Source organism: Brachyistius frenatus, unplaced genomic scaffold (assembly GCF_029030835.1).
Source record: "Brachyistius frenatus isolate BFR_SWC_R1_liver_20210118 unplaced genomic scaffold, ASM2903083v1 Contig_26, whole genome shotgun sequence".
NCBI lineage: Eukaryota > Metazoa > Chordata > Actinopteri > Embiotocidae > Brachyistius > Brachyistius frenatus.
Window position 1 is genome coordinate 4525001 of NW_027210625.1, and position 23048 is coordinate 4548048.

General features: G+C 42.9%; 1 protein-coding gene across 2 annotated transcripts in view; it reads right to left on the reverse strand.

Moving 5' to 3' along the window:
* pard3ba (par-3 family cell polarity regulator beta a) overlaps positions 1 to 23048 on the reverse strand; it is a 133322-nt gene that overhangs the window by 25586 nt on the left and 84688 nt on the right. For both annotated transcript variants that reach the window (XM_069698408.1, XM_069698407.1), the window contains 3 exons: positions 12909 to 13019; positions 12320 to 12610; positions 3645 to 3756 (listed from right to left, as the gene is read on the reverse strand). In XM_069698408.1, coding sequence (XP_069554509.1) covers positions 3645 to 3756; positions 12320 to 12610; positions 12909 to 13019 — 514 coding nt within the window. The remainder of the gene's footprint in view (positions 1 to 3644; positions 3757 to 12319; positions 12611 to 12908; positions 13020 to 23048) is intronic.

Genomic DNA, 23048 nt, shown 5'->3' on the forward strand with positions numbered 1-23048 from the left:
GTTTACGACTCACGGGGTAATGAGTTGAAGATAAGATGCATGACTTCATGTGTGTGTGTGTGTGTGTGTGTGTGTGTGTGTGTGTGTGTGTGTGTGTGTGTGTGTGTGTGTGTGTGTGTGTGTGTTCCTGCTATACTGTGAGTCTTTGTTACACCGGGCAAACAAGGTTCTGGCTCATTCATTCAAGCTGACCATGATACGCATGGTCAGATATGACGCACATCAAGTAGATCTACGTTATAATAAACATGTCATACACAGTCAGATATGATGCACATCAAGTAGATCTCCGTTATAATAAACATGTCATACACATGCAATCAGGACTGGAGGGGGGAAAAGGCGAACCTTTCTGGATATTCAACTGTGTGAGAGGAGGTGAATAAGACGTCCTGGTCAGTGCACCAGCTGGAGACATTACTGGATGTCCAATTATAACCACCAGGGGGCAAGAAAACAGGCTAAAGGTGAGAGGAATGAGCGAAGGAAGAAAAGAAAGAAAGAAAGAAAGAAAGAAAGAAAGAAAGAAAGAAAGAAAGAAAGAAAGAAAAACAAACAGCGATAAGTACAATTGCAACAATTATGTAAGTGTTCCTCTAAAAAGGGTGAATAGATGATTAATGTCATTCTCTCTGACAGATATCATCATTTTAACAGGGAACTCCACAAATTTTAAACATGATGATCAATCATGTACTCTGCCTTTGAAATCAGTTACATAATGTCTTCTGTCACTGTGGAGAAAATATCCCCAGTTGTAGAGGTTTATTTTCTTTTCTTTTCTTTTCTTTTCTTTTCTTTTAAAAGCCATTCAAAAGAAATCTGTGGAAAATTAACAATCAGTTCTAAAAATAAAAAGAGCCAATCCAAAAGAGCCAAGAAGACTGTTAGACCAAGCCTCAATGCACCAAAGGATGGCAAGATCTGATCCTGCATGTGGTTGAATTGAGCAGAACCTAACTGAGTACACAATGAAGTTTGGAGCTGGACCCAGACAAGTGACCAAGGCTACTATCTCGACCACTGCGGCTTCAATTTTTACCAAACATTTCTAATAGCCTTTTAAAATGTACCATGGAAAATATTACTTAAAATATTTATATCTTGAACTTGAACTACAACTACATCAAGATCCGTCTCTGCAGCAACAATGTGGTGTCTCGTGAAAAGTTATTCCCACACTCAACTTACAGAACAAAGGAGTCTATGAAAAGAAACTTCTCATGTACTTTTGTGGTTTAATTGGCCATCAAGACTTACAGAGAGCCTATCATTAGCATATGGAGAAAATAGGCAGAGAGAGCAGGACAGTGTGATTGGCATAATTACAAATGTGACCTATCCGCAGACAGGGAACACGGAGGAAGGGTCAAATTAGAGACAGATAGACAGAGGGAGCGGAGTTAGAAAAAGAAATGAGGACGAAAGACATGAGGTCCTTTTTGAAGAGCGGATTTAGCTGCACACACACACACACACACACACACACACACAGACAAGCCAGTGACACCCACTTAAATGTGGCATGACACACACCCTCACAAGGAACTCCAATTTCGGATCATGCTGATAGACGACCGCAGGAAGAATAAACAGGGACACGAATAGATATTGTAACCAGTCGTTTTTCCTCTTTTGTTTATGTCAGTTGAGGTTAGTGTGTTACCCAAGATCCTGTAGCAGAGGAGAGTGAAACACACACACACACACACACACACACACACACACACACACACACACACACACACACACACACACACACACACACACACACACACACACACACACACACACACACACACACACACACACACACACACACACACACACACACACACACACTCATCTTCTCTTTCAAACACACATAAACCACTCAGAGAGGGAAAATGGTGCTCCTGGCCTTGTGTGGAGAGCTCAGAAAACCTTTTTAACCATTCAAGGCTGCAGACACGGCTGAGTATAAAAGAGCAGCGCGGTGTGGTCGAGGTGGTGGCGGAGGTGTCGACTAAAAGGCTCATCAAACAAGGCAGAGTGAGCGCCACACTCAAGCGGTCTGCATTTACACTTTTCTTTTCCAAAGAGAGTAAAATAGGTGACTAGGGAGTGATATCTTGGTGAATCGAAAGCTGTGGGCGCTGATAACTCTGTCGAAGAACAACCAGCATCACAAACAAAACAGCTTCAATTATGTCTTATATTTGTCTAATGCTACTATTTTATTCATCAGTATTCAACATTGACGAATGAAAACTTCCAGGAAACATCAAGATTAGACTTAAATGTAAGATACTCCTCAGATTTGGTAACATTTGTAACTATTTATATATAAATACAAAATTCTACAGTAGCCATCAGGAAATGTGTCACCGTAACATTAAACTATCGTCTTCTCTCTTTTTATACACCCAACACAACTTTCGTGACGTTTTAGTGTTGCTGTTCGCACTACGTATGTGTGTTTGATTGTGAGGGGAGTGTTTCATTATCGGGCACCTCGGGGGAGGAACCCACTGCTGCTTTTTACTGCAGACACCGCTGTCTTCTTTTGGGTGAAAAATAACAATCCGACCAATGGTTGCACCTCACGCTTACCGCGCTTTAATTGCAAACAGAGTTTTCGGCACGACTGAGTCACGGCGACTCGTGGCACAAACACATGCCGCACGGGGACGTGTAAGGAGTGACGAAACCCTTTGGGCCCCAAAGACAGGCAACTGTGGCGTGTGCCTGTGAGTGACTAATGAAGCCTGGTTCACAGGGCTTCATTGCTCAATAAACACAGGCTACAATAAGTGAGGGAGTGAGCGCAGCAGGGGGCCGGTTGTGGCAGGTGATTGGGTATCGGCGATGCTGTCAGTAAATCCATCCCAAATTTCCCCGATGCCTCTGCTTCTCTCTTTGCTCAGTTGTGTTATTTAATGAAAAATAAATCTGGCTCTGAGGAAATGCCTTTGCTAATCGCCACAGCTAGATTCAGTGATTATGATTTGGATCAAAGTGTGATTTTCCGCATCTTTGGGCTTGCTATTAAAAAAAAAAAAAAAAAAAAGGGTGATAAATGGCTATCGATTTCTATGGTGAGTATGCTGAGTTCGGGAGTGTACGGAGGTAAATGAAATGATTCCTCAGGCTGGATCAATACATGTTCAGTGCAGCTTGGTTAGAAGGGGCAACTACTACAGTCAGGGATTTCAGGCCATTGTTGCTCCCTCCAAAATAAGAGTGAGAAGGAAGGGAGAGCAAGGTACAGGAGAGGAAAATGGGAAAGCAATAGGATAAGAGCAAAAGAGAGAGAAAGGGTGGATGGAAATGTCACTGGTCTATTAGATCCCTCCATAAACTAAATGAGGAGTAGAGCGGGCACCGCCTCAATGGCACACAACACCTCAAAATGTTAACAAGAGAGCTGAAAATAGCCTGGGAGGGGAAAACAGGATGGTCTCACAGGAACAGCAGAGTGCTCCAGAGACAGGTACGCAAACAGACATATCCCCTTTATTTTAACATTAATGCCTCGTTAGTGACCCGCCATAAAACGTGTCATTAAATATTTTTTTTTGTTTTAATGAATGTTGAGGACAAACATTTGTTTTGGTGCTGAAAACTCATTTCTAGGCTACACGTCGATACCCAAGCAGACTCACCCGGTGCGGGTCGTGCTCCAGGACTCGACGTCGTGCTGCTTCAAGCTCCTCATAACTCGGAGCAGCTCGGGCCTGCTGGTACTCCCTACGCAACCCCAGGAGACGCTGATCACTGCATGGAGACAGAGGTAAAAATGTACAGAATTAATTAGATTCTCAGCATTAATGTCAAAATCTACAGCTGTAAAGATGTTTGATGTCTGACCACAGCTGGGAATAATAATAATAATTTTTTTTAAAAAGTGAAGCAAGCATCCGATAGAATATGGTATGATGTTTTTTTTTTTTTTATCCACCGGTATTCTTTGCCTCACAATGACAACCCTTAACAGCACAGGAAGACTGACAGGCAGACAGATAATATCCACAAAGTATCGCCTCTGAGAAGACATCAGCGCCTGAACTGAACTCTCTCCAGCTGACAGAGAAAAGCGAGGTGGAAAAAAAATGGAATTGCAACAGTATAACACGTTTGATGGCAGCACCTTTTCACTTGAAAGTCCTGTGGAGCAATTGGGTGCTATCAAGGATTGAACTACAGACAGACAGATTGACAAGTCAACACCCAAAATGGTGGCGCTGAACCTGACCTCCTGCAGAAAAGTGACTCAAAGGTGAAAAGGAAGAATACCTGAATAAAAGAGGAGGAGAAAAAAAAAAAAAAGTAAAGAGATAAGAACTTAGGACAGAATAGGGACAAAACTTAAAGAGAAACATCATCATGCTCACTGGACCTTAATGCTAGATAAGCTGCACACACCTGAGAATACAGAGCCGGGCACACATAAACAAGGGATGTGGATGCACACATGTACACACACACACACACACACACACACACACACACACACACACACACACACACACACACACACACACACACACACACACACACACACACACACACACACACACACACACACAAAAGGCAACAGACAAACAGTTAGCGCCTGAGTGAGCACAATCCTTCAGGAGGTACCAAAGTACGACATAGTGCTGTCGTTTATCTGTGTTTACTGGCTGCTGTGGAAACGGGTATCTAATATTGACACTGATATGCCGTCGGGAGATACACGCTGTATGAAAATATTCAGAAAAAAAGTAATACAAAAAAGAAACTTTCCACCCTTCCTCTGCATCTGTAAAACTCAAATACATTTAATAACAGAACAGTGTAAAAGGCCTTTGTCCACGACACAAACATCCACACAGGCTTCATCAAACACACCTTACATCCTAATGGTGTGACCTGCAGGCAGATATTGACCAAAAATGGAGCGAAGGAGAGAGCAGAGGGAGAGAGGTTCATTAGTGAAGTACATAGCTTACATGTTCAAGTCTCTCGTGACCCTGCCTTTAATTAAAAAAATCTGGATGAGACTCCGAGTGTGCGTTTGCGTGCGAATACAAACTCAGGAATGGATAAAAGTGTGTATTTACGCGTGCGTCCAATTTGTAATGTGGGACACACGGCGACAGTTTGTGCTCTGATTTAATGCAGCCCGTCTTCCATCCAACTCAGCGGGGACAGAAGGCTGAGTCACGCACGTCTCTCTGCCAGTGTGTTGATATGCAAAGTGTCGCTATCATTCTACACAAACGTGTGTGCGCGTGCCGCCATCTCTAAGGAGTCCCAGTCGGCACACTCAGGGCACAAAACTCAATCCTGACTTGCTGCCACGAGGAAAGAACTTTGGAAAAGTTTCCGTGCTTCGATGAAGTGCCAGCACAGATGCTTGTGTTTTATAAAGATGGATATCTGAGGCGGCGTTCGGTCCAGCACCGCGTTAATTGTTGCTTCTTGAGATTGGTTTAATGGCTGGTTTCAACGCACAGCTAATCAATACTAATCTCTTTCCCCCCCCTAAGTGCTGCAGACAACCTTGCTATTAAGATATTCACATATTCATCTCTTGTATTATTTATTTATTTGCTTGCTACTTGCTTTTTATTGTTCTTACTTACACTCTGCCCCTCCACCCACATACCTTCCCTCCCACCCCCCGCGCTTCCACACACAAACAAACAGACCCTCAGAGAACGGATGCACAGAGCCAAGTTGAGATTTGTTTTTTCCACGCCACCCCTCTTCTAGCGATCCCATTAGCCAATCCCTGGGCCCGTAATTAGGCCTGCCATTTTGATTGAGCGTGCGTGTCGCTCTCCAAATGAAACAACACTGTAATTATCTCATTATGCCGCGGCCTCCATCACTGACAACGCCAAATATTATCATATTAATGGCTGAAGACAGAGGCTGATTCTGGATAAAACATTGGGGGTGGGGTGGGGGTGTGGGGGGCCTCGAGGTTTGTGGAGTAGCAGTTTGACGAGTTGACAACTCGGCAGGCTTCCCAAACAGTGAAAGAAAAGGGATAAATGAGTGTGTGTATGTAACAGCACACACATTTGTGTGTCCTGTCCTGTATGTGTGTGTGTGTGTGTGTATTAGGAGACAGACAGGTAGGCTACCTTGTTGTCATCAGCAGCTAATAAACTGCTGCTGTTTGTGTGTCTGCACGCCCGAGGCCAGATGCATCAACAATAGTTCTAAGCCGTACCAATCCCCAGCTTTCTCATTGTGACATAAGAATTTTAATGACATCAAGAAAGTAAAACAGAGCAAAGACAGAAGAGTCAGCTGAGAAACACGGCTGGTATTTCTCATATTCTACGTTATGTGTGGAAAAACTTTTATAAACTGGTTTTCTGGGATTTATGCCTCAATTAGGGAAGCAACACTGTGAGAGACGGGCAACTGTGCCGGCACAAGGCAATCTGCTACTGAAAGGATATAATTCTAGGTAATAATTCAGTAAATTTATCAGCTTTCAGAGGCTTTTTTTTTTCTCGCTAGACGAATCTCAATTTCATTCATTTGTTTTTGCGAGTTATATAGACCAAATAAAACTATGTTTTGGTCTCTCTCGCTCTGTCTCATATCCACAACTCTGATCAAGACTTACTTGTTTGTTGGGAGCCAAAACTTCCACTAACGAACACTAATGGGACACCCTGTGTTGTAGCCTAATCTTTCAGTGTGTGTGTGCTGAGGTTTGAGAACGATGCTGTCTTCTCAGATCTCAACAAACACAGAACTATGTGCTGAATAGAAAGAACCAAAAGGGGAAAAAAAAGAGGTGTCAGTTGTAATAAATCCAAATTAATCTAATCTAATCTAAATTAGGTTGTGTAGGGATTCTAGTGATTTTCTGCCATTTTGTTTACACTAATGTTTCAGTCTGACGTGTAAATACTCTACACCACGACTAAGTAATAAATCAATAAAGTGTTATTTTGCTATATTAACTTAACCACAGAAATTGATATCTTATTTCATCCATATTTCACAGTATCTGACTATGTAGGTTGATCTAAGAGCGTGCCGTGAGAAGGAAAACCGGAGGAGGATGGAGACTGAGGGAGGAAGATGAGACACAGGAGCAGGAAATGAAAGATGTGTCACAAGACAGAATGAGAGCAAAAAGCAAACAACAACATAAAACCCAAGATGGAAACTTGGAAACGAGCGAAAGAACGAACAGGGAGAACTGGAGGGAGAACAAAACCGTTGGTTGTATGAAAGTGAGCGGGAGAGAAATGTGTGAGAGAAGCAACTATCCCGTGGTGTTAGCCAGTGTGAGGGCAGACTAATTAGGAAGCGCGCACTGCCGCCGGCTGGTTTGGCGACTTCTTCTTGCTGCGGCCAGCTGATTTAAACACAACACACTGGGGGGAAAAATAGCCAAAGCAGGCAGGTTTTTCTTTGCTGCTTGCATGCTGGAGGTAAGCACACATCAAAGCGCATGGTCAATGTTTGGATTCCTGGTGTAAAATTGGGAATACACTCAGACAGAAACTCAGTGGAGGTCCAAAATGAAAGCGATGGAAAAAAAAAAAAGAAAAAAAAAGGGATTTTACTGTTGCCCTCCCAAAAACTTAAAGAAATGAACAGATTTATTCTCTTAATTTGAGTCCACTGCAACCTAGGGGGCTGGGTACCACGGCATTAACCCAAATGAATCCAAATTTTCATGCACTTTTTGATGGTTAGTTGATAGTTATAACTTAGAATACCTTGCAGTTGTCATGAAGAATTTACATCAGAGCCAAAGCTTATAATGAGTACCAATGTTGTGGTAATTTTGTGAAATTTTGCACTTCAGTAAAATCCAAAGATTTAAAAAAAAATTCTTTGTTCTATATCAGATTATCTAATTTAGCTTTTTTTTTGTGATTCTTTGACCTCCTCAGGGAAAAATAAATCCGAGAAGAAAAATGTGCTTTCCGGTCAAAACTGATCACATCTCAGCCACTACTCACATTTCAAAAGCCATCATTCCCAAAAGGTCTGGAGGCATAGCTGAACATGACAAAGCCTAGCATCAAATGCAACAGACACATTACTCACCATGTATCCGTTTTCTGTTAGACAGACATAAAAAACAAAAGTAACTTCATTAACTCACAATCTAAAACTAGCCTCCAGTAACAGTCTGCTCCTTCTATGTAACAGACTACGGACAAAAGAGGAGCTGGAAGCTGCGTCAATGCAAAGAAGGAACATTGTAATGCTTAAATAAAGGAACAATAAAAGACACTTTAAAGGCACACAAGACAACAACAGCTTAATATGCAGGCTACACTAATGACGTGCTGTTTTCTAGGGAATAGTCTTTTTCCTTGAGCTCATCCTCAGGAGGATGCTGTCAGACGACTAAATCTTTAGCAGAAAACAAGCGGATGTAGTTTTTCTGTTTGCAATACAAAAAAGGTGAATTTCAGCGTCTGTCATAATGGGTACTTTCCTTATAGGATGTTTGCTTTGCACCTCTTTCACACTACTTCTGTATATGGGGGAATAAATGGGCACCTAAAGCGAGAGGATAAAAAGGAAACCAACAGAATTCAGGAGTTGTAAAATGACCCAATGAATCAAGATCATGTAGCATCTTATTACAATATTAATAAAGTCTGTCCAGGGTGGTTTTTAAGAATTGGACTTTATCACAGTGTCTGGTAACACTGGAAACATGTATCTTCATGTATCCACTGCTTAGACCATGCCAGAAATCCAGGCGCATGCTCGCTGATGTGTCGTTTACGTAGCTTACAAGCTCACCTTCATCTTCCTTTTCTTAGCACAACGGTGCATTTTACAACACACCTCTGCCAAGCCTTCACATCTCTGCACTTTGGCCTCTCTTTCTCTCACTCCTCTTTCATCTCGTCTCTCTGTTTCTTGCTCCCGCCGCAAAGACTGCCTTCTGGCTAATAAAATTTGACAAGCATAGCTAACCTTTTTTCTCCACAGGTCAGCCTCTAGCACAGCTCTAATCAAATGTGACGCTCATCATGGTACACACCTGCCATTGAAGGCCTAATGAAAATGTCCGACAGTAAATTAGGGAGACAGTGCTAGAAGTCCACTGTCGAGGGCCTTGACAGGAAGGGAGGGGAGGAGGGTGGGTAACATGTCTCAGTTGGTAAAACTATGCAAACACATGCAGCAGAGATGCAGAGGGTTCCAAATTTACCTTCAAAAACATTTGGATAAAGTTATATTAGGATTTCACACACCATCGCTCATATGTACAATGATATTCTTTTCTGCAGCAATCATTACAACCAAGTAATGCAAAAGATGAAAGGAGCAGATACTTTGCTTCCTTGGAGACAATAAAAATCTTGCTCCTGCTGTAAAAGACTATTTTGTAGCAACATAATCAAACTCGAGAAGTAAAAATCAAGCTTGTTTGCACGTCAACTTATAGATTTACACACACACACAGTGAGTAATATTACACCTATGATCTTTTTTTGGTGCAGTAAAAGCTCCATGGACCACACACAGAATTGTTGCTAAGTTACACTGGGCTTCCTTGCAGAAATATTGCATGTGGGTGGCTGTGTTCATGTCTGTTGCTGCCCATGTATGTGTGTGTGTGTGTGTGTGTGTGTGTGTGTGTGTGTGTGTGTGTGTGTGTGTGTGTGTGTGTGTGTGTGTGTGTGTGTGTGTGTGTGTGTGTGTGTGTGTGTGTGTGTGTGTGTGTGTGTCTGTGAGAATGAAAGGCATGGGGGTTCCAACCACACTGCTTGCTGCATGTGTTTTAACAGATGTACAGACTTTGTGAATGAGTGCCCTCGTCCAAGCCGCAGGTGGTGGAAGGAAAAAAGCCAGCAATGAGGGAACGTGTGTGAATGTGTATGTATGATGCCAAAAGTCCAACCGGGGTTTTTAAGGGAAAATATCTAGTTTATTACAACTGTGGCCCAAATGAAGAGTTTGAATATCGATCTTTAATCTTTAACAGGTGAAAAATATACAATGTGCAGTTTCAGCTTTAAAATGTGGTCGCTGCAGTTTTTAGCAAACAAACAGGAGTAAATAACGCATTCATTAGGGACAGCTGTGACCTGCAGGTTAATATACATTGAAAGCCTGACCATACAGGGCTCTACGTTTCTCCATAGGAGCACATGCGCTTCTAAATGAAAACATTTAGGACGCATGTATGTTTGTGCCTCTTCTCCTTGTGTACAATTACTGATTTTCAACATATTACATATCACTTAAAAACTATGAACAATCAAATATGACCATTCACTAACAACAATATAAAACATGTATTCCTATCTGTCTCTCTGGACACCCTCACATGCAGTTAACAAGCCAAAGAAGGCTCCTCGTCCATCATGCTAATGCTAAAGACGATCTAATATACATTACGAGCAAACAGTGGAGGCAGAATGGATCAGTGACACACCAAGAGCACGAGGGAGACACAGAGGGAGAAAGAGAGGAGAGGGAGAAAACAGGCTGGTAATGAAGTACCCACCACTAGTGGATGAGAGCTAAAGTGGTCTAACAGATCTGTCAGGCTGCTAGACTGTGGCTAATTATCCCTCCTCCTCTTTTGTCTGCATCCTCTCCTCTGTCACTTCTTCTCTCTCGAATTTACTCTGCCTAACTCGTCTTTTTTCTTTTTTTTTTGCTCGCCATTTTGGCTCTGTCTTTCTCCTCTCCTGCTTTCTCTTGTCTCTCTCTCCCTTAGTCTGTCGCTTCTTTCCATTTCCATCTGTCTCCGTTCCATGTCCAACCTCTTTGTCTCTCTCTCTCTCTCTCTCTCTCTGTATCCTCCCTTTTTCTGGATGAGATTGGGTGTCTGGGGCTTAGTTTTTGATTTGCAAGTCAATAGTAATTTCTGTCAGAGAGTTTAAGTTGAGGGAAGTTTTAATGTGGCCTGTATTATTTCATATGGGAAATGATAAATTTGCATTAGAATCCTCTACATGTTCTCCTCTTTTTTTCTCTCACACACAAAAGTAGCTGAAAGTTAAGGCTTCAAAAACTTCAGCAGTAATAATACGGTATATAATATGGAGGAAATGACAACATTGATAAGCAGTGTACTTATGCAAGCACAAACCCTTTGTTCGATTAAAAATGAGGGGCTCTGACACCCAAATATTATGCGAAGTAATAGGTTTTACTCACGTTCAAGTACATTTTATCATCAAACTAACTTAAAAAGGCAACACTATTTCCTTTTTTGCATATATCTTTAGGTCTATTCATGTAAAAATGAAAAGGTCATTTTAGGATATCAATTTGCAAGACATATGGAAATACCAAGCTCCAGCTCGGTGCATTTAAAATTCAACACTGAGTAGGAGCTTCTTAAACTTCTCAGACAGCACAGCTAAGCATGTTCTTGACGGCCAAGAGAGTCCCCTGATTTCAGCCTGCAAAACAAGGTGGGGTCATGTCTAAAAGGAGCAACAGTTCTTTCACCATTGATGTTGATTTTAATACTCTTCATTTGAAGCTACGGTTCATAATATGGCATCCATGAAACCCTCAAATTGTCTCCCTAGTCGTATTAATTTTGCATTCATATCTGTATCATGAACTGGCCGCTGGTGACGGCGTGATTTTAGAGGCGAGCATGAACGGAAAAGGATACAGCTGGTGGCCTGAGAATTGAGGTGGCTTGAAATTCAAACAGCAATAAATTGAAGGGAGGGGCTGAGCGGAAGCAACCATGTGCTTTCAGAGAGGTGTACTGCTGCACCTGGACCCTGTATATGTTTTTTTTGGGTGTGTGTCAGTAGGGGTGAGGGTGTGAGAATGTGGCACAGAGAGGGAGGATGTGCAACCTTTAAAAGGAATTTTAAAAGGCTCAGTTTTTTAAAGTTTTTAAAGGATGGGAAGAAAAAAAAGCAAATTTCTCGATATTTTATACTTGGCAATAAAAGTGACCCCAAACTAACTAACTATTTAGAAAATATGAACTATTTTAAGATGACTTTAATTGTGTTTTTAGAGATCTAAAGAGGTCAACTCTTCGGCAAACACAACAGAAGAGTTACATGAATCATGCATGGAATTCCTGTGTATGCGTGTGCATATGCAGTATGAGGGTGTTACCACGGTGTGAGCATCCATTCATGTTTTATGCATTCTCCGGCTTGGCAGCCCATGAATGTCGATATGTGGAAATACTCGCTCACGTATGCCAGTCAAGCCACGGCCAGTGACCTTGTGTGTACATACCTGCACACACAAAATAGGATGCGAATGCTACACGCACATTAAAAACACATGAAAGACCAGACTAAGAAGCTGAAATCAAGGGAGCGCAAAAGAGCATCGGTCGTCTTCTCTCTCTCACCTGTCTGCCGGTGACTGATGCTGGTTCTGCAGAGCAGGCGGAGGTCTGGACTTGTTGACCTTGGCGTAGATTCCGTCGAGCTCCTCGGAGGATACATGAGGCAGTTGGGGCCCCGATGATGGCGCTGCAGGAGAAGGCGTGCGGCTGATCAGTGACTGGGGCGAAGGAGGCTGGCGGAAGTTGTCGATGTGGGCATAGTTGGGGTCGCTGTCGTCGTCCTCCACGTCGGGGAGGGAGGCCGGGTCGGGGGTTGCGTGGCCAGAGTGGATCTCGGCGTAATGGGGATCGTAGCTGTCAGAGAGGAGGCAGTTTCACATGAGGACAGGAACAAAACATGCATCCTTCAGCTCCGGATGAGCTTCGATAGTCTTGTGCAAGACAGCTGTGCTCCACATCCAACCGAGCAGTTTTCTGCATCAGGATGGTTCACAACTTGTCAGGTAAGGTGTCAATCAGAACACTTCACTGTTGTCACGAACGATTGTGTTAACTTTCTTGGTCTCTCAGCACTTTCCTGTCTTGTAAACCTCTCACTTATGACACTTTAAACTGTGCAACACCAAAAATAGAATATTCCAGTGATCCATACCCATCTCTGCTGTCAGGGATCCTGTCCAGCTCCTCCTCACTCAGGGCATCCAGTTTGTTCTTTGAAGCTTTTGCTGCATCTTTGCTCTTGTCTTCTTTCTTCTTACCAAACCTGGACAACACAATAGACACAGACACAAGCAGGGGGATTTTAAATGACTTTAATGATAAGGGAGATTATTTGACATCTCCTTTCAAATTCTTGTTCATCTTTATAATCTCAAAACCTCGCGAGCTGCAGTCTGCCAAAAGTGCTTTTATTTTGAAGGCAAGGTTTACGCGCTTTAATAGGATCCTTTTGCGGACTTTTATGATGAAATAATAAACTTCACTCAGGCAAAGGAGAGTGCGTGTGTTGATGAAAGAGGCGCTCTCACTCACAGAACATGCAAACACCACACACACACACTCCCCACCTTGCATCAGCTTTCCAAATGTTGACACACTCATTCATGCACTCAACCACCTCCAGACAAACTCGGTCTCACTACTGTGCGTTCATTAGCAGCTGTGCCTGGGAAAAGACTGCTTAATGATAGATATGGTTATAATGTCACAGCATGCGCTGACAATCCTCACTATGAGTGCCTCCATATGCGTGTGTGTGGGCACATGAAAAAGGGCTATAGCTGTCAAAAAGCATATGGAGCATGAATATTTTAATATTTTGTTCAATGAAATAGCTGTTACACCACCATGTGTGATGCTTTCCTTATCAACTTTGCTATTACCGTCATCATCATTATCATTCTGAGGCGCGTATTCCCTCATGTTGCAGGCGAAATATACTCGTCACCTCTGTTCGAGTTATAATGAAGTTCGAGTTCACACTGCGGACAAATTAACCAAGCCTTTGCCTCTAAATATTTCATATTCTTCAATCTCTCCTTCGCATCATCTTCCCCACCAGGCCCACCGTCCTCTCTCATCTCCTTTCCCACCCAACCTCACCTCTCTCTCTTTCTCTCGCCTCCTTCCTCTCATTTCTCTTTACCTCTCCTCTCCTCTGTGCTCCTGCTGAGCCAATCTAATGTCTGTGTTTATCTCATTAACAGCGAGGCACTTCTCGTTACTGCAACAGGCAGATACGTGGCCTGAATGGTAACCCGTTGGCCTGGCCAAGTGGAAACCTGGACAGGGATGCCACGTTGGCATGGAACTGTCCTGCAAACCAATTAGTGTTGTTTTTTAGCTAATCTACTCACTACACTTATACGTGCGTGGGTTACCGCTGCCAGCAGGAGGTCAGGTGCTCACGTTGCTTATGTTTTGCTGTGAAGAATGCAAAGAGGTGGCCAATTGAATCATTTTCTTTTGATACAGCCACTTTACGACCCCATGCGAACACTCTACATCCAATAGGATTTACTTAAAGTTCCGGTGCTGTCTGATTACGCCATCTCTCGTCACTTGCCTGTTATTTTTGTTACATACTGCTTGCAGGTTTATCATTCTTGAGGGGCAACACACACCCACAAAACCTGTGCTTCTGTCCAGCTACCTTGATGACTTCTTCTGTCTGTATGCTGCTTCCCATCAGTCTCACAGGCCTCACTTAACATGTGTCAAATGAATTATGAACTCGACTTTATTTGTGCTTGAACCTGATATAATTTCCAGGTAAGCTCTGGCAAAATTCCGCCTGACATTTATTCAATAACTAAAAGCCCCTGTGTGGGTGTTCTGGGCCTTAAAGGGATGTTATTTACTTAAGTGTTGCACTACTGCAGCACTGACTTTAGCCCCGATGTTCTTTAGATTTGCATTCCTGTAAAGTTTGAGGACTCACAGGAGAATGATTACGAAAAAGATTAAAAGAATTTGAACAGCGGCGCCAAGATGTCCTGATTTTAAGCCCCAAGTATGACTCAAGCTCTAAAACCCCTCTTACCCCTCTCATTATGCAACTTAATAGTGCATTTTCAATAGCTCCCCCCCCCCCCCCTGGCTTTGGGGTTTGGGAAACACCGATGTCTTTGAAAATGTTTTGCAGTGTTCAACTTGCACAGGTTATTTTTATGATTTTGGGGTGATTAGACCTCTTCTCTGGCCACCTGTTTTACCAATTACACCTTTATCATTCATTTTATTACAAAAACATGAGGGACCTCATGTAACTGCAGTGTTGCTCTATTGACTTTTAACCTATGCAGAGAGCTAGAATAAGTGCAAATACCTGTGTAGAGCACTTATAGATCACCATCATCAGGGGTGATTTTGTGAGACTTTAAAGTCCCAGCCGACATTATACCAGACAGGCAAGAGCGGTTCTAGCTATAACTGAGCTCGATGTGTAAAATCTGTGGCGTGCCCCTTTAAGCAAAACTGGCATCCATACAGTGGCACCCTGATCTCTGAGCCGTTTTGGGGAGTTTAAATCTGTCATCTGCAACATCCATGTTTTATTTTTAATTTTTTTCTTACGGTGCTAAGCCCCCACTGCTGTAATGTTTTTGCACCTCACTTCCTAGAGATCACTTGCCACAGAAAACAGTGTGGGCGATGCCGCAGCATCTTTTTTTTTTTTCTGCAGATTTCTTTTTCTTTTTTTCTTGGAACTATTTTAATTTCCTAAGCACTCCCACATTATGCCGGAGCCAAAAGCAGACTACCAATTACCTCAGAGGAAAAAACATATAGAAATCAGCGTTGTCGGGAAAGAAATATCAGCACTATTCATCTTCTATGCATCAATAGACGTATAATTATATTACATATAAATATATGATTATCTAAAATCTCTGGTTTATCTGGCAGAGCTGCCTGATAGATTCACCCCGCCTTTTACACACACACACACACACACACACACACACACACACACACACACACACACACACACACACACACACACACACACACACACACACACACACACACACACACACACACACACACATAGAGTGCCTTAATCAATATTCTGAGGGGGCAGAGGTCCACAGTTGGACCCATCATTATATCTGCATAAATTAGGAAAACCTCTTTTTCTCAGTGCATTGTCTGAGACGAGATGGAAGAAAAAAAGGAAGGGGGGGTGGGACTCCCAATTAGAGACATGTACCTGCCATGAGAGAGGTGGTTATCCCCCACTCTCCTATTACCTTATTCACTGTTCATCACCAAAACTCCCATCTTTTACCATCGCAGAGCCAAATGTTTTTTGTTTTTTTTATTTCTCACTGCTTTTCTTTTCTCTCTCTGGGTTAGTTTTTTAATGCTCACTCTCAAATCTGAAATTTCTGGTTGAGTACCACACAGCAGCTGGAAAAAAATACACAAATGCACCACACAAAAAAAAAAAAAACACCCCCAATGAAAATACTATATGGACACAAGTAACTCAAGAAACACACAGTAATCTAGGAATAAATTAGATCGCTCACAAACACAGGTAAGCACCTACACACACACACACACACACACACACACACACACACACACACACACACACACACACACACACACACACACACACACACACACACACTCAGGTAGACAGCCATATACATCAAAGCAGCCAAAACACACACACAGCAACTCGGTAGGGAACTGCAAACAGTCTCATGGAATAGGACATCTCATTAACTTAGCATTATCTACCTACACAACCACTCCATCAAACTCTCATTAGGGGAAAGTAGGGGGTCCGGGTGCGTAGGGATGCTCTGGTGTTCCATTTAATACACTCCCCACTGTCACAGGAGCTACTGGGAACCATTATTAGTGTGTCGTTGTCATCATTAGCCTGCCGCTCCCCGCCGCTGCCCTGGCGTCACCTCGGCAGGTCCGGGATACTAAGAGGAGGCGACGTCGAGAGCTTCTCCGAGTATATTTGTCACTATATGTTAAGTATACTGTTGATGTAATATTTTCATATCTTCTGTTTTAAAATGGCTAATATTATTTTTGATGAATTGTTGAAGTGCTAAAAAGTAATTATGTCTTCATGTACAAATCAGTAAGTATTTTCACAATTATGCAAGCATCTATTCTCAAAGTAATTTGTTAATTTAAGTCTTGAAAAGCCTCTTCTCTTTCTCTTCTTCTTTCCATTTTCAAAAATTTCCTGTTAAAAAAAAACCTTAGTCAGCTATCACAGACGATGATGACTAATGCACTTGCTATGGACAAAAAGCAGTCACCCGGCTGCACCACAAACTCACTGCAAAGCAAGCGGCTGGTAAGAAGCTGGACGGACCTTAATTACTGCAGCTACTGTCATTCTCATTACTGCTGCAGAGAAGGGGTAGATGTGCATGAGCTCAGTTAGCCGTGCTCTAATGAGGCTCTATATGTAACACTGAGAACACAGCTAGCCAGTGTGGTGATGTCACCAACCTGACCAGTGCAATTAGCCCTCCGAGAGGAAGGGAAAGGGTCAAAAGAGGCAGACGAGCTCGCTCTATCAGTCAAACTATTACGCCCTAATTTTCTTAACAACTGTGTCAAATTTCAGCCACAAGCTAAATATCTCATCTCTCTGCAGACTAAACAGCACCAAGCTGGCTTTTCCTGTAAAAAAAAAAAATCTCTCAAGAAATCATCTCTCCACTTCCGTTCTCAGCATTAAGGGTTCTTTGTTCTCTGCAATTGTGACAACTCTGACGGTGTGCAGTTGTATGTAGTCTTAATAAGCCTTCCTATCTGGTGCAACAGGGAGTCGGCGGGTGGTTGGTTATCGCCAGGCATAACGAGGGATGTGAGAATGCTGTCTGCCGGCGCTGTGGGTGGGTGTGTCTGCGTGGAGGAAGTCATGTTTTCAGGAAGAGGACGAGGATTTAATTGGCGTGTGTGCGTGCGTGTACGTTGTGTGTGCGAACTCACACGTCATCAGACTTGATGAAAACTCGTGAACACCTCGCCACACTGTGTTTGAGTTGAAGCGCACACACATACAAACACGCAGACGAGCTAAAGCTCTGTACAAACAGCAACACACGACGGGAGAGCATCAGCTCTGCAACAAAGGTGGTTTAGCATCACGTCCACCACAGGAAACAGAGAAAATGAGCAAAGGAATAGGGAAAGCTAAATGAGAAAATAAGAAATTACCTTTATCTTCATTAGAATAAAATGGGTCAAAGTCGGGTAAAATCATGATAAGCGATCAAATAAATGGATGATTTTAGCTGAGATTTAAATTCAGCCAACTTAATTTCCTTGTGGTTAATTCCTGAGCCTGAGGGATCTGACTGCAAAGGCTCTGCTCCTTCTAGTTTCAAGCCGTGAAACAGCCTAAAGACATGCGTCTGAGGACCTCCGGCTCATATGCAGTAAAAGGTCAGAAACATTAGTAGTCAAGCCACGAGGAGTCTTAAAAGTTACCTGTAAGGTCTTTAAATCAATCCCAAGTTACACAGTCTGGGATCCAGCGATAAGAGACGAACACAGGTGTGATGTGATTACACCTTTGATTCCTGGTTAAACTGCGGATATAGTTTCCTTTAACTCTGCATTCAAAGGCACTGTCCCATGTAGCCTGCACTGGTTGTACGTGGTATCAAAAATAAAAGTTTTTACCACAGTTTGTTCTGCCATAGTTTGCAAAAAATTAAATGCAATACAGACAACTTATATTCCCTGGGTGCATTTGTGAAAAATTTAAATAAATCTTATACTGTTGAAATATTTCAATGGTGTTAAGAACCTGATTCGATAAGCTTCAAGGTGTGATGCTCAAAATTTAAGTTACCATTAACTAGAACACCAAGATTCCTCGCAACAGGCTTGATATGTTCTTTGCAAGAAGAAGGCAATAGATAACTCAGCAAGTGAGAAAACTGGCCAAATATCCTATTTGCCTTGGAGAATGAGTGAGAGAGAGTATAAAGAAGTGTAGTGTGGATGAAAGAGAAAAGAAAGCAGAAAAAAAAGAATGAGTATGTAAGAAAAAGGGAATTAAATGAGCAAGCCAGAAAAAGTGAGAGCTGAATAAATAGCCTATCTGCCTTGGAGAATAAACGAGAAGCACTACGAATAAGAAACAGGCGGAGAAGAAAGAGAGAAAGACGGGAAAAGTGAGAGAAAAGAGGAGAGCTGGATGGGTGAGCCAAAGCTCCCGTGAAAGTGCAGCTCGGCTGGGGAGGAATAAGGAGCTTAGGAATATATATAAGGAATGCAGCTGCGTTCAGAGGCACAGGGAGAAGTTAATCAGCCAAGCAGAAATGTTATCGCAGTAATTAGATTGCTCTGTATGTATTTGGAGAGGAGCGCACATATCTCAGTGGAGAGTAGTAAAGAAAGAAAAGAGGGAGACAGACAGGGGAGGGTGAAAGAGAAACAAACTGAGAGGCAGACAGAGGGAGAAACAGGAAGAGCGATTAACACTATAGAGAGTTGTGATGTAACACGGTGCCTTCTTCTCCTGTTCTGGCGACGTGGCGCTGCTTCACGGTGAGACTAGTCGGAAAATATTCCAGGCTTGAAATAGATAGAATAACATTCGTGGCAAAAAATAGACAACAAGTGCTCTTTAAAATTGGTGTGGTTTCCTTGTGGAAGTGAGGATCGGGCTACAAGTGGACTGTAGCCCAATAACAAGGTCACGCAGGGCTACCTAAAGCCGGCTTTGACTGACACTGACACAGGCCAGTCCTAATCGAAGTCCCACCTTCGCTCCACGATAAAGCAGCCAGCAGGGCTGGAGTTTTCCCCGCCGAGCATAATTAAATCTATTTATCTCACTTCCTCTCCATATGCACCGCATATGGGCAATTTGCCCCGAATCGGCTTCCATTAAATGATAGATATGAGCAGTGATAGGGCTAAAAAAAAAAAAAAAAAAAAAAAAGAAAAGGGAGAGGGATGAAGGTGAAGGATGAAAATGCAGCTTGATTCCCCTCGATGCTAATCATAGTTAAAGCAGTTTCACTTAGAAGGTATTAATAATGTAGGAAGAGATGTGAGTGGAGGATATAACCACTGGTTCTTACTTCAATATCAAATTTTTTAAAGTAGCTCAGCATCAAGGCAAAAGAAGGTTGAAATAACACATGCGTCACAGGCATTGTCAGACCAAATTCAAGCTGGTAAAAGTGATTTCAGCATGAAAATATTCATGCTAATTCCCTTTGCCAAAGAAACACAGAGTAGTCGAACCCACTGCTGTAAATAAATAATGGTAAAGAGGAGGAATCATTTTAATTTCCTCTTATAAATGAACCTAATTTAACACCTGGGAGAGAAGATTGAGGCAGACAGGTATGAATGCACACCAAGTTGTTCTCAGGGGAGTAGGAAGCAGATATGGAAAGCTTGTCTTAATCAACGCCTGGCCAGTCCCTCCAGTACTCATAATTCAGACAAAAGAGAGAGTGATGATGGGAAGGGAGGGAGGGAGGCATGAAGGTGGTAGGAAAGATGGGGGATAGGAAGGAAACATGGAAAGGAAGGAGCATAGAGGAAGAGACAGATAGAAGAGGGGTGGGAGGGATGAAGAGGATGAGGGAGAGAGAGGGAGAAAAAGGAAGGAAAAAGGTATGAAGAAAGACAAAAGACAAACATGGATATGGGACAAAAATAAGAAAATACATGATGAAAAAAAGAGGAGAGTGAAAAGGGAAAGAGAAAAGGATGGAGAGAATGACCAAACAGATGAGGAGGAGTGTGAATTGCTGGAGTGCTGCGCCCGTCCAGGGCCCGTCCGCTGAAATATGGGCTTCCCTTTAATTGTTTGCATTCTGATATGTGGCATATTTGAGCAATTCCACATAAAATCTGTCGCCCCCAGCAGTTTGTCTTGTCTTTCCTCTTCCCTCCCCACTTCTGTCAGGGAAGCCATTAATATTTAACGAGACCACGGGGCTGTGCGTCTCATTCTCACACTCTGCCATTGAGAAGGGTAGTTTGTGTGTGTGTGTCTATTGTCTCTCTGTGTATGTACAGTAGATGAAATCTGGGCGAGGACCTCTCCTCTCTCTGTCCAATACATCAGTGGGTTCTGCAGTTGTAGCCTCCGCACTGTAAACACTGCATACATCAGCGCTGCAACATTCAAACGCAAACAGTTGCTGCAAACGAATGAGTCATTTAAAAGACAGGCGCATTAACATACATAACCACCAAGCCTGGAAGTCATTTAGTCAGTACGACGGCACCATACTGATTAGATGCCTATTTAAGGGGTCAGCTCACCAAAATTACAAAAACTTGTCAACACTTGCCAGGAGGTTGACTTTGGTTTCGTGGTTATAGTTTGAAGCTCGTGTTAAACTCTGAAACGTTTTCCAGTGATTTGAGCACAATAAAAACTAATTCACCTCCATTGTTCGGCCTTGAGGGTACAAGTATCTGTGGCAGGTATCTCAAAACCTCGGCAAGTAAAGAAAAAAACTATCTGCAATGTGAACTACAAAACCTTTACTTTATTGCACCTTGCATATTAATGTGAGGAATTAATGAACATACATGCATTTTATTTCCTCTTTAGGAAGTCCCGATGTGAGTAAAACATATCTTGATACCCAAACCAGACAGTGCTGGTGTATTTACAGCTAAACTATCTGTGGACTCAGTGATGCTTTCTCAAAATTCTTCACATCTTTCCAGCTGGAGGCTTGGGAAAAGGCCGGGTCACCGAGGCTCCAGATGAGAGCCATTGGCAGACTGGGAAAGGTTACACTCCTGGCTCCTCCGGCCCTCCACACATCCTCAGACAAGAAACACTTAACCTTCTCCGTCTGGAAAGCGGAGGTCACGCTCTGGGTGTATTTTTCGTGGAAGATACATGAGGGGGCAAGGAGAGACCCGGAGCATGTGTGTATGTGTGTGCCCTTGCATGTGTGTGTCATTAGCAGACATTAAATGACAGAGGAAGTCCATCCATCACACATGGCACGAAGATGACTGCATAGGACATAACCGCCATCGGAGGTGTAATCGCTTCCTGGCGCCCCGTGCTTTGTGTGTCCACGAGTAGCTAAGATCAAATGCTAATTGGTCGTGACTGTTTCCTGTGGCCGCATGAATACCTATAATTGGCTGGTGAGTGATGAGCAAAAGCCGCTGAGCTGTCTGGCCCATACGAATGTGTCTGCGCTTCAAACGGTCCCGTCCCTCAGGGTCAATTCAAATGTCATAACTCGATAGGAGCTGATGGATCGCGGAACTGATCAACACAAATGGAAGTCCCAGCTCACTGTCTCATTTGATAATTACCGTATGGGTTATAATTCACTGTACAAATGTGGGGCTCGTGTTCCTTGGCTGGATGAGTCGCAGACGTTTCCAGTAGAAATAAAAAATGAAGAGTTTCAGTCCTAATGAGACCGCTGTCCTTTGAAAAATGTGACAGCAACTCTGGCAAAAATATTCATTGGAAAAAGAGTATTACAGTGGGATTAGTTATCTGATGATTCCTCTTTAAACATTAGGGTGTAACAATGAGAAAATCTGGTGATATGCTAAATAATTTGGCTGACTAAAGACATGTACCAAGTATAATCAAAGAGTATCCACCTTGTGGCCCCAAACTTCCTGGGAAAATCAGGAAGGAGGAGGTAAACAAATCGTTCAGAAGCCTATGAATAAAGTAATTAATTCCTCAACTGCTCCGGTGGAGCTACTCCACGGTCAAACTGCAGAGGAGTGAGTCCCTGCCTCGCCCCTCCCCTCCTGAACGCCGGCACTGTAAATAAGAGAGCAGTTCTGAGCCAAATGGTCTGGTTGGAGGCAGGTGTAGTCCGGGTATGAAAGACAAGAAACATAAAAGCCTTTCGTGTGAGAAGAGAAGGGGGAATTTCAAGGGGAACGCATGAGCGATGTAGAGAGCGGCAGCAAAAGAGAGCAAGTGAGGGAGAGGCGGGAAGGAATGGCGAAGGCTTGTTGTGACTGCCCCTTTATCAGCTGATATATATGCATGAGGATTTCCTCATCATCTCCACTGTCAATTCCCCATCCCTCTGATATTTGACTGACAGCTCACATCAACACTAATAAACCTGCACATCATTCCAGGAAAGCTGCCCATCGCGGAGAATGGAGGGTAGAAACGGAGGGAAAAAAGTTAATTTGTTTTTCCGGCGGCTGCCGACGGTGATAGCGCCTCTGTCTGTTTGCCTCCATGGTAAAGTTGTAAATTAGAATCGGGCCTCAATAGCGAGTACAGAAAGCTGCTTCTGCTGTGCGAAAGCTCATTTTCAAC